This window comes from Chanodichthys erythropterus, chromosome 23, assembly GCF_024489055.1.
Source record: "Chanodichthys erythropterus isolate Z2021 chromosome 23, ASM2448905v1, whole genome shotgun sequence".
Taxonomy (NCBI): domain Eukaryota; kingdom Metazoa; phylum Chordata; class Actinopteri; order Cypriniformes; family Xenocyprididae; genus Chanodichthys; species Chanodichthys erythropterus.
In genome coordinates this window covers 1,542,287-1,557,057 of record NC_090243.1, presented here as the reverse complement: position 1 = coordinate 1,557,057, position 14,771 = coordinate 1,542,287, and the positions used below count along the sequence as shown (strand labels likewise).

At 37.3% G+C, this 14,771-nt stretch overlaps 1 protein-coding gene across 2 annotated transcripts; it reads left to right on the top strand.

Moving 5' to 3' along the window:
* Nucleotides 1–10,402: 10,402 nt before the first annotated feature.
* myca (MYC proto-oncogene, bHLH transcription factor a) lies at nucleotides 10,403–14,449 on the top strand. 2 transcript variants are annotated; one of them, XM_067377394.1, is made up of 3 exons: nucleotides 10,403–11,326; nucleotides 11,694–12,319; nucleotides 12,722–14,446. In XM_067377394.1, exons 2-3 carry the CDS (start codon nucleotides 11,701–11,703, stop codon nucleotides 13,324–13,326), a joined length of 1,224 nt encoding a protein of 407 aa, XP_067233495.1. In that variant the 5' UTR covers nucleotides 10,403–11,326; nucleotides 11,694–11,700; the 3' UTR covers nucleotides 13,327–14,446. The 2 variants fall into 2 exon arrangements, with proteins under 2 accessions (XP_067233495.1, XP_067233496.1); XM_067377395.1 differs by lacking the exon at nucleotides 10,403–11,326 and having other exon boundaries at nucleotides 11,695–12,319; nucleotides 12,722–14,449.
* Nucleotides 14,450–14,771: the final 322 nt, after the last annotated feature.

Below are 14,771 nucleotides of genomic sequence, written 5' to 3'. Positions count from 1 at the left end.
TCTTCATCTGAAGCTATATTTGTGCTTCAACTCATCAGTCTTTTATACTCGTGTTGTTGTTTCCAAGGGGTTTTTTCCCTCCTAGGACTTTTTTCCCAGTGCTAGCACGCTGTGTTTTTCTCCTAGGGGTTTTTTTCCCCCCCTGGAAGTCAGCCGACATTGGCTTAATGTAGCACCATCTTGTATATGTTACATATTACCACGCTTGTTTGTACAGTTTATTTTTAACCACTTCCCTTTTTTCTGTGCTTCTAATATGTAAAGCTGCTTTGAAACAATTACCAATTGTAAAAGCGCTATATAAATAAATTTGACTTGACTTGACTATATTTGTGCAGAATTTTTTTTTTTTTTTTTTTTTTTTTAAAGAGGAAAACGTGCAGGATATGGGTGAGGTCCTGGCTGGAGATGCAACATGGACTTTGTTCTCTACAGAGAATTTGAGGCGAGTAAACTTTGTTAAATTAATCTTTTTTTAGAGTTTGCACTCCGTTGGTGTCTTTTTATTCCCTCTGTATATATTGTATCATTAACTGTTAATTTTGTATCCGTATCTTTCCAGATAAATAATATATATACAAAACATGATAAAAAAAAAATAAAAAAAAGTCTAGTCATTATCTTTATCACTTGTTGCCCCCCTATTGGCTGGTGCCCCAGGACACTCGCCCAATCCTGTCTATGGATAATCCGGTCCAGTATGTCCAGTACCTGACACGTTCAAAGCTTCCGCAATAGCAGCCCAGCTTCTTTCCTTATTGCTTCTATTATGGTATTCCTTCGAAGATATGTTGTATAGACATTCGTGCTCTTGCCAGAGTTCAACCAGTTTTTCTTCCATACCGGTTGTCCAATATGTTTTTATGTTGCAAACTTTTTTGACGCCATTGGGCCGCTTGTTTACAATCGCCTGACACAGTCTCCAAGGAAACAGAGACGTCATCAGTCGCAAATATTATGCTGCCTTCACGTGCTCTCATCGCTATTGTAAAGATGACTTTCCTTGAAAAAAACTGAACGCCCCCCCCCAGTTCGAAACTTGAATCCGATTTGCTCGTAATCACTACTTCAGAAGTGGGAATTATCAAATTTGAGAAGAATCTTAGTGAGGAGGACTGGCAATGACTGTTTCTAAAATTCTAAGACTAGAATCGTTAGACGCAGCACGCTGCACGATTTTAAGCACCAACTGTAAACACCGACTGAACGCAACTGGCTCTGACGCGATTGGACATGATCAGTCGTAAGTATCAAATTACATTCATAATTGGCCTTACAATCGTTAAATGTGTGCCCGGCTTTAGCTTGATTTATAGTGTTTTAAGACTTTGAACAAGAACATACCACAGAGGAGTCTTCTGACCAAATTGTAAGTAATTTAAAAATGCTTATAATTTAGGCCAGACTCGACTTACTTTACCTAACCTGAGAATAATAAATAATAAGGTTAAAAGGTGTTAAGATCAAAATACACACCGTAAAGCAATATATACAGGGGGGGGGGGCCCTTCTGGTCTATTATTCTCAGGTTAGGTAAAGTAAGTCGAGTCTGGCCTAAATTATAAGCATTTTTAAATTACTTACAATTTGGTCAGAAGACTCCTCTGTGGTATGTTCTTGTTCAAAGTCTTAAAACACTATAAATCAAGCTAAAGCCGGGCACACATTTAACAATTGTAAGGCTGATGCTACTCCACAAACCACCAACAGAGCACATACAATACCAAAAATAAAAATATTTTTTTAAAACATCACCAAATAAAACGCTGCATTTATATAGAACTGTCCCTTTACGACCACAACAAATGGGACACTTTTGATGCGCATTCAGGTTCAACTCAGACAAGCGCAGAAATGGTGCAGGTGACGACGAGTCGGTAAAACTCCGAAAAATTATCACGACTGTCCAATCAGCCGTTATACTGTGCTCGTGGCGCTCACTCAAGAATTGCATGCGCAAATACGTTTTCTGATTTGTATTTTTCTTTATTTAAAAAAAAACAAAAAGATGTATTGTTCTGACAGCTCAGGTCCCTTTAAACAAAAATATACATGTTTTTGTGCACTTTATTTAAAAAAAACCCTATATATTTGGTAGATGTAAAGCATACATGTGTATGTTTTTTGTGTTAGTTCATTTGTTTTTGTTTTTTTATTACTTTAACAGCTCAGGGATGTTAAAAGAGCAACCTGTTTTTACACATTCTGAGGATTTTTTGCACTGTGAATTTGCACTGTCAGTTCTGTTTTTCAATAAAAGGTTGGAAATTAATGGGGGTTTTTACCGATTCATCAATTAATCGTAAAAATAATCATCAGATTAATCGATTATTGAAATAATCGTTAGTTGCAGCCCTACATATGTACACCAGGGAAATCTAAATTTTCTCGGGGGAGCATGCCCCCGTACCCCCCTAGCAAACTACATTTTCTGACCTTGGTTATTATGAAACCCTGCGTACGGACCAGCTTATATTCTATCTAATGTGTGTGATCAAAAATAAATCGGACCAAACGCGATTGAATGTAAAGGTTTGTGTGTTGTTATTCTATTAATAACTACCGAATGATTTTGAATTTCTAACCGAAATTAAGAATTATTAGTGTCATTAGTGTTGCAAATATCTAAGCTATTTAATACTTAAAATTTCAAGGTTAAATCAGAAGATTTTTTGTAAAAATGTTTCTGTAACAGCTGCCAAAAATAGTATATATTTTACACTGTGGTTTTAAACAAATTAAAAAAAAAAAACAGTTTTTTTCACAAATCGCGTATATACATATACACACACACACACACACACACATAAATTCATTAGTGGTTAAACAAATCGTTGTTGATCCGTGATCCGTACGGACCAAGCCCTACAGTTCGGCACGCATGTGATTCGCGGATCAATTACAAGTTTCACCGCAATAGAGTAAAAGGTTATCATTTGCACATGTGTTGTCTTGCTAGTTAACACATTAAATAGATTTAAAACCATTCCAGCACTAGAAGAGGCAATAGAGGATTTAATTCGGCATCGCACGCCACGCTGTTATCGGTGCGCATAGACTCACATACAGGTGCTGGTCATATAATTAGAATATCATCAAAAAGTTATTTTTTTTATTGTAAATTATTTTTAAAAATGAAACTTTCATATATTCTAGATTCCCTACATGTAAAGTAAAACATTTCAAACATTTTTTTTATTTTTTTTTATTTTGATGATTAGAGCGTACAGCTCAAGTCTAAAATCCAGTATCTCAAAATATTAGAATATTTCCTAAGATCAATCAAAAAATGGATTTACAAAACAGAAAAGTTCAAGTTCTTTAAAGTATGTTCATTTGTACACTCAATACTTGGTCAGCAGCACATATTACAGCAAATGACTTGCTCCTAGCACAAATTACAGCATCAGTGAAATGTGGCATGGAAGTGATCAGCCTGTGGCACTGCTGAGGCACTACTGAGCCTTCAGATCATCTGTATATTGTTGGATCAACTGTTTCTCATCTTTCTCTTGAAAATATCCCATACATTCAGGGGTCAGGCATTGTTGGCTGGCCAATAAAGCACAGTAATATCCTGGACAGCAAACCACTTAGAAGTGATTTTTGCACTGTGGGCAGGTGTTAAAGTCCGGCTGGAAAAGGAAATCAGCATCTCCAAAAAGCTTCTCAGCAGATGGAAGCATAAAGTGCTCCAAAATCTCCTGGAAGATGGCTGCACTGACTTTGCACTTGATAAAACACAATGGACCAACACCAGCAGATGTCACGGCCCCCCCAAATCATTACTGACTTCAGAAACTTCATACTAGACTTCAAGCAGCTTGGATTCTGTGCATCTCCAGTCTTCCTTCAGACTGTGGGACCATGATTTCAACATGAAATGCAAAATTTACTTTTATCTGAAAAGAAGACTTTCAACCACTGTTCACTGTCCAGTTCTTTTTCTAATTAGCCCAGGTAAGATGCTTCTGATGTTGTTTCTGTTTCAGAAGTGGCTTGGTAGTCCTTTTCCTGAAGATGTCTGAGTGTGGTGACTCTTGATGCACTGACTCCGGCTTCATTCTACTCATTGTGAAGCTCTCCCAAGTGTTTGAATCAGCTTGATAGTATTCTCAAGCTTGCGGTCATCCCTGTTGCTTGTGCACCTTTGCCTACCCAATTTCTTCCTTCCAGTCAACTTTGCATTTAATATGTTTTGATACATCACTCTGTAAACAGCCACCACATTCAGTAATGACCTTCTGTCACTTACTCTCTTTGTGGAGGGTGTCAATGATTGTCTCCTGGACCATTACCAAGTCAGCAGTCTTCCCCATTAGTGTGGTTTCAAAGAACGAGAGATACCCGGAATTTAAACTGTAGGGATGGTCATTTAACGAAACTCAAATGTAAATATTCTAATATTTTGAGATACTGGATTTTGGACTTTCATGAGCTGTATGCTCTAATAAACAAATTAAAAAAAAAAAAAAAAAAACTTTTGAAATGTTTTACTTCACATGTAGGGAATCTAGAATATATGAAAGTTTCATTTTTAAAAATAATTTACAATAAAAAAACAAACTTTTTCACGATATTCTAATTATATGACCAGCACTTGTACAAGGCTGTACGAGCACAGAGAGAGAGAGAGGTGCGTTTCAGACAGCTTGCGAACTGAAACCAAATTGATTTCTCTTTTGCGTCTTCAGTGTACTTGGATGGACACATACACATTATGTGAATGTGTAGCCCCCTCGGCAAGTATTCTCTTAAACACATTCGGTTATGTCTTATTTGAACGAGGTGAGAATTCGGATGTGTGCGTGCATGGAGTCTTAATCTTAAAGTGACAGCAACCTATAAATACTTGCTATTGTCTGTCATGTAAATCAAACAACTAAACACAGCTTTAACAAAGATTAATCTATATTAAATTTATGCAGTGAACAGTGTCATTTTATATTTAATTATTACATTTCCGTACATGAAAATACTACAGTTAGACCTTATACTTTATGTTGTATTTATCTATGCTTGTAATTGGTGTCCAGTATTTGTTCTTTTTACAGTCTGTTCACTTGCCTTTAATAATGTATTAGTTAGGCTAGTAGTTTCAGCTGTGGTATCAGAGTAGTTAAAGTGGGCTAAGTATTAAATACAAAGTCCCCCCCCCCCAATTTTTTTTGTGCTGATCCGAAAAATTATCCAATCCGTGACTTAATAACCGTGATATGATCCGAACTGTGAGTTTTGTGATCTGTTAAACCACTAATATATATATATATATATATATATATATATATATATATATATATATATATAATCTACAGAGTATCTATAGAGTAAGAACACGATAGACAGAGAAACAATAAGATTGCTGCTAAAAATACACTCACACAATAGTTACATCAGACTAATCCTTGCCCCATCTACTCCTCACTCTAACGCACACACACCGGTACTTAAAGGGATAGTTCACCCAAAAATGAAAATTTGATGTTTATCTGCTTACCCCCAGTGCATCCAAGATGTAGGTGACTTTTTTTCTTCAGTCGAACACAAATTATGATTTTTAACTGCAACCGCTGCCCTCTGTCAGTCAAATAATAGCAGTGGATGGGAACTTCAACTATAACAGTAAATGAAACTTGCTTAGACAAATCAAAATTAAAACATGCGGCTCGTGACGGCACATTAATGTCCTAAGACACGAAACGATCGGTTTGTGCGAGAAACCGAACATTATTTATATAATGTTTTACCTCTAATACACCACTATGTCCAATTTCGTTCAGCTTCCTGTTAGTGAGGTCAAAAAATGCTTTCTGGTGCCGGAAGTGATGTCTCACCCATATACTTCAATGAGCGCGAGACATCACTTCCGTTGTCAGAGAGTGATCAGACCTCACTAGCCAATCACTGCTATTATTTGACTGACAGAGGGCAGCGGTTGCAGTTAAAAACCATAATTTGCGTTCGACTGAAGAAAAAAAGTCATCTACATCTTGGATGCCCTGGGGGTAAGCAGATAAACATCAAATTTTCATTTTTGGGTGAACTATCCCTTTAATAAGACGGTCACTATCCTAACACTAAAAGACAAAAAACCTAGACTAACATGTGAAACACATGCATTATGTCTGTTAACAGATCAGTGTGCCACAGACTAAAGTCTTTACTTTAGTCTGTGGCACACTGATCTGTTAACAGACATAATGCATGTGTTTCACATGTTAGTCTAGGTTTTTTGTATCAATGTTAAGACATGGGCAAAAACTATTTATCAAACCCCAGGTTGACCTTTGCACCAGATGAACTTGATGAACCATCCTTTGATTACTAACCATTCAGTGCATAATGCATATCTGATAAAAAAAAATGATCTTTAATACTGTATGCCCAAGCCATACAATCTTCACAGTCAATATTTCAGTTAAGTATTGCTAATTATTAGTTGTATAACAAAAATAAAGGTATCTATACGTATTCAAAGAAGGACATAATCAGAGCATCTAACATGCCCTTCCACATATTTCTCTAAAGTTTAACAGTACTGATACTGAACAAGGAGAGTTTGAGCAATTCATGGACCTGACAGCAGGTTCAAAGAGCTTCTCAGAGGTATTATGTAGTATAAAAAGAGTAAAGATTTTTGTGCACTGTTTTTGTTGCTATCTGATTTATTTCTCTGGACTCAATACATGTAAAAGACACTAAAAACAGGTTTTTACCCCATATCTCACTGAGGACATCTACTGTAACTGTTTTTTTTTATTATTATTTGAAGCAGATGTGTTTTAAAGTTCAGTGACTCAATAACCAGATTTTTGTTTTACTTCAAAAAGAGTGGCAGTGGTAGCATGTTATGCGAAAAGAGTAGGCTACTCATGCACACAGAGACCACATCCTCAAGAACTTACTTAAAACCTACTGCATTCTGGGAAATTCAGTCAATAATTAAAAACACATGGTTATCCATGACACAACTACCAGATATAGAACATTTATTTGTAATGATGCCTGGCAAAATGCATCTGGACAAGATGCTATAACTTAAAGAAACTTAGGGGACACTGGGAGACTTTTAACTCCAGTGCATTTTATTTAAACTCATTACAAATATTTAGCTGGAAGTCTACAAAAAACACTCAACTATTGAACAGTTCGCTATTTGTGTCCAGGAAAATGCAGTTTAAACTAAACCAAATATTGTTATAAAGGAACCATTTCACAGCCTGTTATAAGCTTGCTAAAACCATTATCAAAGACAAAACAATTCATGAAATAACAAAAATATAAAAGGTGACATACACAAACACCAAACCATTGTTTAACTAACAGTTCAACTAATAAAATCTACCTTAACATTGTTTCCTTGAGCACCAAGGATCAACTCTTGTGGGATTTGAGCCTAAAACCTTTAGATTACGAGCTCAGCTCAAGTCTTTGCCCACTACGCCACACTGCCCTAGGGATGAGATTCGTGAGAAATACTAACACATTAGGCTGTTATTGGACCCAACGTGACCTTCATGCATCTTCACCAAAGTTCAACGTGTATATTTACATACATTTCACTGCAGTCCGTGCGGTAAAAAGCGGTTAAATGTCAAAATAACAAGGTGTACAAGTTCAAATCTATAATGTCATAATATCTCACCTGTTCTCCGAAGTCTATGGCTATATTAGTAATGGCTAGTGGCAGCAGAAAGCGAATAAGAGGCCAGTACGCAGTGCGTGATAGACAGTCCATTTTGATGAATGATGATTATAATATTTCTGCATTCGTCCGTGTCGGGATGCATTGAAGAGTTGCTTTATGGTTTGCGGGTATCCAGCTGCCTGAAGTCAAACTGGAAAAACTGGAGACACATTCCCAGCGCTTCCGATGAGAAGGTCATCCAAATATTGCGCATTATATCATCATGCCATTCACCCGCGAATTAAAGTGCAAATGTAGGAGACCGATGAAATCCAGCATTTTGGTGTCTAACAGGCTGAAGGAATGTCTGTTGTGCGCGCTCGCGCGTCTTATTTATTTTCGTGCAGAACACACGTGGGGCGCGTCACAAAACCAAAGCCCTTCTCCAGCTGTTCGCGTCAGTCCACGAACCGGGGGTTGTACCATTAATAGTGAAGATTGATTCATTATTTTTTATACTTTATTAGTTTGTCTCTGTGCTAAAACAAAGCAATTAGAATCAAATGTCAACGGAAATGGTTTAATAAGTTACAATGGAAAGTTAGGTTTATATTATTTTTAATCTCTGTTGCCCTCTGCTGGATGCTATTTGGAGAGACTCACTGTCAAATTATCACCCCCTCCCTCGTTGAAGGCGCTACCTGATTGCAATTCTAACCCCAACGGCCCAACCTAATCAGTATTTACACTGAGAAAGATTAGATCATAATAGTAAATAAATACAGTGTCCTTGTTACAGGGGCATTTGAAATAATTGCTGAGGCCCGGGCAATTGTAACTGCACTCTTGCACTTTTCCCCAAGAGCACGACTCATAATGAAATCGTTATTATTAGTAAAAAGTTTCTAAATTCTTTTTTAACAAAAGTCATAGTGGGGGGAAAAAGGGTTTAAATCCCTTTTACTGTAACATATTGAATAACAACAAAAACACATTGAACAACAACAAAAATCTTAATATGGGCAGGATTTTCATATATCATATATGAGCTTCTGTTTATATATATATATATATATATATATATATATATATATATATATATATATATATATATATATATATTATTTTTATGTAAAATATGTATATATATATATATATATATATATATATATATATATATATATATATATATATATATATATATCAAAAGTGAATAATCTTAACAAAATAAGAGGGATCATGCAAAATGCATGTTTTTTTTTATTTTATTTAGTACTGTCCTAAGATATTTTACATAAAAATAATGTTTACAAATGGTCCAAAGGACAAAAGAATATGAATTTATAAATATGACCCGAAATGCATCATCTTTTCACACTGAGGACAGTTGAGGGACTCAAACAACTATTAAAAAAGGTTCAAACATTCACCGATGCTCCAGAAGAAAACATTGTTAATAGATGTTTGAGTCCCTCAATTGTCCTCATTGTGAAAAGATGAATCTGAGAATCATACAGTCACTGCTGGAAATGGTTCAAATACGCAAAAGATACTGGAAAACTGAAGTAATTTTGGGACCTCTATGATTTTTCTGAAGAACATTGGGCTGTTCAGGACAAACAAGAGACTCATGAACAGCCATCACAAAACAAAAACAAACAAACAAACAAACAAAAAAAACAGTCATGGATCATCCAGGTAACCACACACAGTAAGAATCAATGGCTCATAAACTTTTGAATTGGGTTATATTTATAAATTCAGCAATTTTTTGTCTTGTGGAATTTATCTAAACATTGTTTATGTAAAATATCTTACTCAGGACAGTATTAAATAAAACATGACATGCATTTCGAATGGTCCCTCTTATTTTGTTAAAATTATTCACATTTTCACAGATTCTGCAAGTGGTTCACAAACTTTCAAGCAGCACTGTATACATATATAGGAAGGCAGTTGAACCCCGTGGTCACTATAGTAGTTAACAGCAGAGGGCGCCACATACCAACGTATTATAAACCATCTTGTGGGGTCAGTGAAATCTGTAAAGTACCTTCAGTAGTCTGATCATCACTTAGGACCAATAGTCTTCTGTTGATTCTATTCAAAGATCCTTGAATATACAACACAGGAAAGCCAGGTGATATTTAGGATATGCTATTCATTTTATTTAAAAACAAATCTGGGAACAATTAGCCTATACTTTTTTCACATTCCTCTCTCAGACCATGAAACATGTGTCTAACCTAATATGATATAACACCAAGGATAAACTAAGTAAGCACTTAAATAATCGATAAACACTGTAATGCTGAACTATAAGTTGGTATATTGTATTTGTTTCACTTGTGTTAGAAGTTGAACCATCTGTCATGACATTTTTTCCTAATCCCTTATGACTTTTTATGAAGTTTTGAAAAAAAAAAAGCACGATTAAAAAAACTCCTAGGCTACTTTATCATTTATGTAGGCTATGCAATGCAATTTCACCATGCATATGTATGTCTTCAGTTGTTTCATTTATTCAAAACAAATTTTAATACACAAACTTGCTGTTTTTAGTTCAATGGTTCTGAATTTTATGTCTCCAAGACCACATATTGACAAAGTCAATACTGGATTTTTATTATATCATTATAATATAACCTACTAATTTAAGGCATCTTGCAACATCCCTGGACATTTACTGAGACCCTACTATGGACCCCGGCCCCTGGTTCAGAACCACTGCTCTAGATGATTTTATGCATTTTTCACCTGCTAATTGTATTAAAGTGTTTATTGAAAATGGTTACATTCATTTATTATGTTGCAGTAGCATAAATTACAATCCAGCTTTGTCACAGTCATAGAAAAAAAAACACAAAATAAAGAAGAAATAATAATAATAATAATAATAAAAACAGGAGTATAAGAAGATTTAGCCTATATATTCACATTAAGACACTAGATCTTTGCTTTTTTCAGACTGATAACAAAAAAAAAAAAAATAATGATAATAATGGGTTTTCTTTCAACCCATTTAGCCTCTCTGTGTAGTATTCAAACATAATAAGACAGGAATCTATAAGAAAGATCTGATTTTGTTGTATCCTTGTCTACTAAAGTAAAAAAAAACAAAAAACAAATGAGCTCAAGTGAGCTGTCACTGCTTGACTATATGAACTCTCCGCACTCCAATGACGTCAAGACTCCTTCAACCAGCTTTCTGCTAAGATGTTTGTCCTTCCGCAAAAAATAGTCCCACATTTATCGCTGAATTCTAAATGTGGAACAATGTCGGCTTAGCCAATAAAGGCTAACTACGGTTTCAAATATATTTTACATTTGACGTGTGAGCGAAACGAGGCGATTTAATCCGCAAACAACCGTGTTTTCGTTTGGCGGGAAATTTTACTAGCGTAGTCATACGTCAGTGGGCGCTGCTTTCAGCCAGCTCGCGGGAGCTACAGAACTTATTCATCCAGCCACTGTCGCACAGGCGATCACTCTGTCCTGCATCTGAGAGGTACACAAGCGCGCAGCGTAGATTACATTTTCCATCACTTTACATTTGCCCGCAACTCTGATTCCACATATGCTGCAAGAGACCGGAGTAAACTGTTGGATTTTACTTTTTGCTCCTTATGATTTTGTTGTCTTTTCATTGCATTGAGTCTCGAAAGAAGCCATTGTGAAACTGCATTTGTTAAATACACGGTAAGGATTTGATGTTGCATGCATCTTTTAGACTTTAACGACGGCATGTGTTTGTGATGATGTGTCTGCAAATATCTTTTCTGTTGTGCAAATATCTTTTCTTTTCGAAGTTAGCATGTTGCACGCTCAAAGAAAACACTAGAAGCAGGGATGCTTTAAAATGTTTTGGTAGTAACCCCGCTTTGGGATTCATTCGCTTCCTTTTTTTTTTTTTTTTTTTTTTTTTTTTTTACACATGCTGTCGTTTAGGTGCATTATTTAGCTAATTTTCCCACCCCATGCATGTTATGCGTAGTCTAAATATGTGCACTTTAGGTAAACGTTGCATATGACCTATTATAATTTCAATTTGTATTTTTTCCACAAGTGTCAAAATGCCGGTGAGTGCGAGTTTGGTGTATAAAAACTACGATTACGACTACGACTCCATCCAGCCATATTTCTACTTCGACAACGACGATGAGAATTTCTATCACCATCAGCAAGGACAGACTCAACCTCCAGCTCCGAGCGAGGACATTTGGAAGAAATTTGAACTGCTGCCCACACCGCCCCTCTCGCCCAGCCGGAGACAGTCGCTCTCCACCGCCGAACAGCTGGAGATGGTCAGCGAGTTCCTGGGTGACGACGTGGTCAACCAGAGCTTCATCTGCGATGCGGACTACTCCCAGTCCTTCATCAAGTCAATCATCATCCAGGACTGTATGTGGAGCGGCTTTTCCGCCGCCGCCAAGTTGGAGAAAGTGGTTTCTGAGAGACTGGCGTCCCTGCATGCTGCGAGGAAGGAACTGATGTCTGACAGCAGCTCAAATCGACTCAATGCAAGTTATTTGCAGGATCTGAGCACCTCTGCATCAGAATGCATCGATCCCTCTGTGGTCTTTCCTTATCCCCTCACCGAGTCCTGTAAAGCCAGCAAGGTTGCACCATCGCAGGCCATGCTGGTCCTGGACACGCCACCTAACAGCTCCAGCAGCAGTGGCAGCGATTCAGGTACGTTATGCGTTATGTCATTTAGACCTAATTTATGATCTTTTTCTAGCTGGTTACCGTCTGCGCAAGTGCTTGCGTTTTTGAAGTGACCTTGTCACCGGTGAGGTGGTGTGCCGGTCACGGGACTTTATCCTCGTACCCTTGATATAAGTGGTAGTTGCATAAGATCTCTCCACCTCCCCCATACTCAACCCGAGTCAGAACTGTAGGAAAGGCTGCAATGTTCAAATATCAGCTGACGAGAAAAGTGGGAGGGGACAGGAATGCAGAGCTCTCTCCCCCCCCCAGCCCCACCCTTTGTGGAAAGCCAAATTCCATTATATTCCCACTATGCTGTAGTATAGGGATTTAAACAAACTGATGTTTAAGGTTAATAATTCTCTTGTTTTTCTTCAATTGCAGAAGATGATGAAGAAGAAGAAGAGGAGGAGGAAGAAGAACAGGAAGAGGAGGAGGAGGAGGAAGAAGAAGAGGAAGAAATTGATGTGGTGACAGTGGAGAAGCGACAGAAAAGAAGCGAGACGGAGGTGTCAGATTCGAGGCACCCCAGTCCCCTTGTGTTGAAGCGCTGTCACGTCTCTACCCACCAGCACAACTACGCCGCCCACCCTTCCACGCGGCATGACCAGCCGGCTGTCAAGAGGCTACGATTGGAAGCCAGCAGCAACAACAACAGCAGCAGCAGCAGCAACAGGCACGGGAAGCAACGCAAGTGCGCGAGTCCCCGGACGTCGGATTCTGAGGACAATGACAAACGCAGGACTCACAATGTGCTGGAGCGCCAGCGCAGAAACGAACTCAAACTCAGCTTTTTTGCACTACGGGATGAGATTCCTGAGGTTGCAAATAACGAGAAAGCCGCTAAAGTGGTTATCCTAAAGAAGGCGACGGAGTGCATCCACAGCATGCACTTGGATGAGCAGAGGCTGCTGTCCATCAAAGAACAGCTGAGGCGAAAGAGCGAACAGTTAAAACATAGGCTGCAGCAGCTGCGGAGTTCAAATTAATGAATCTGTGTCACAAGAGTCAAAGCGAAAAGACTTTTTAAGAGCCCCTCCTCCCCCACTGCTTTTTTTTTTATGCAAGTTAAAGATTGTTGCTGTGTATAGTTGTGATGTTGCATGTTCAATGCATTCTTTTTCTTTTGGATATTGTCAATTCTTTCCTTGTTTGTAACTACCGCAGTTTAAAATTTAAGGTGGTTAAAATAATTTGTATTTAAGTCATTTATTTTTATTAAGAAAATACGAAAAAATAGGGCGGCTCGACCCTAAAATAAAATTCTTTTGTATGTTTTTGTATATAATGAATTATTTCCTAAGAAAAGTATTTTTGGACCTGTATCAGTTAGATGTTCTCATAAACCATATTCTGTTTCACTATATGGTTTTTCCATGTTATCACTTAATCATAAATGATTTCTTTCTGAACTTGACTCTTTTGGTCTCTTTGCACTGATCTCCTCACTGTTGAAAGTGGTTGGGGAGAATTCATTTCAGAGAAATTTGATCTTTGATTGTTAGATCACCAAGTATGATACTGTAACTTTGTTTTCCATCCCAAATTGTTAATAATTTCAGGGATTTTCCAAGTTATAAAGCTCAGTTTAGTTTTCACCTGTCTAAAATTAAGTGTTATTGCACTTGCATGAAATCAACATAGAAACGCTTAGACAAAACAAAAATGTTCAATTTCATCTCCACCCATCTAGATAAGGGTCGAGTTCTTTAATATTTGGCATTGAATTAAGCACCAGTGCCCAAAAATGAAAGGCAATGTGAAGTTATTGTGAGGGCAGCTGCCTGGAAACCCAGTAAAAGGGAATTTTGAAATCAAGAGAACCTACTTTCAGATGATTCACCATAGTTAAGGTTTTAGAGGTGGTGAGTCACATGCCATGGGTCCTCAATCTAGTCTAGAAGCAGGGCTCATGGCATAGAGCATCTGTCATGGATGTGGCAAAGCTCTGCTAATGCAGTCTGAGCTGTTTACCAAGCTGCAGAAATCAGTGCAGCAACACTGCAGGTATAATTGTGGACAGTGTGAATTAAGCTTTTAGATTTTTAAATGAGTTTCAAAAGGACATTTTAAGGTCACAACATGTTGAAGTTTAATATTTGTAAAATTTAACCTTAATATTTTTGCCCACAATAACATTTTTGTAATATATAAATTAATAAAGTGTTAAATAATGACAATGTTTATGTTAATGTTCTGTATGATTCTGTATCAGGACCACTATCATCAGAGATGATTGACAATTAGCATACAGATTGGATTGGCGGTATGGTTCTGTTCTGGGTAAGAACTCCCTGCCCATCCATGCAGCCTAGCATTGATAAGAGCAGGGGGAGCAGCGATAACGCCCCTTAGGGAAAACAAAACAGAACCAACAAAAGGTATGCAGATATCATTAATGTTCTTAATGACAATAACTTCATGTAACAACGTA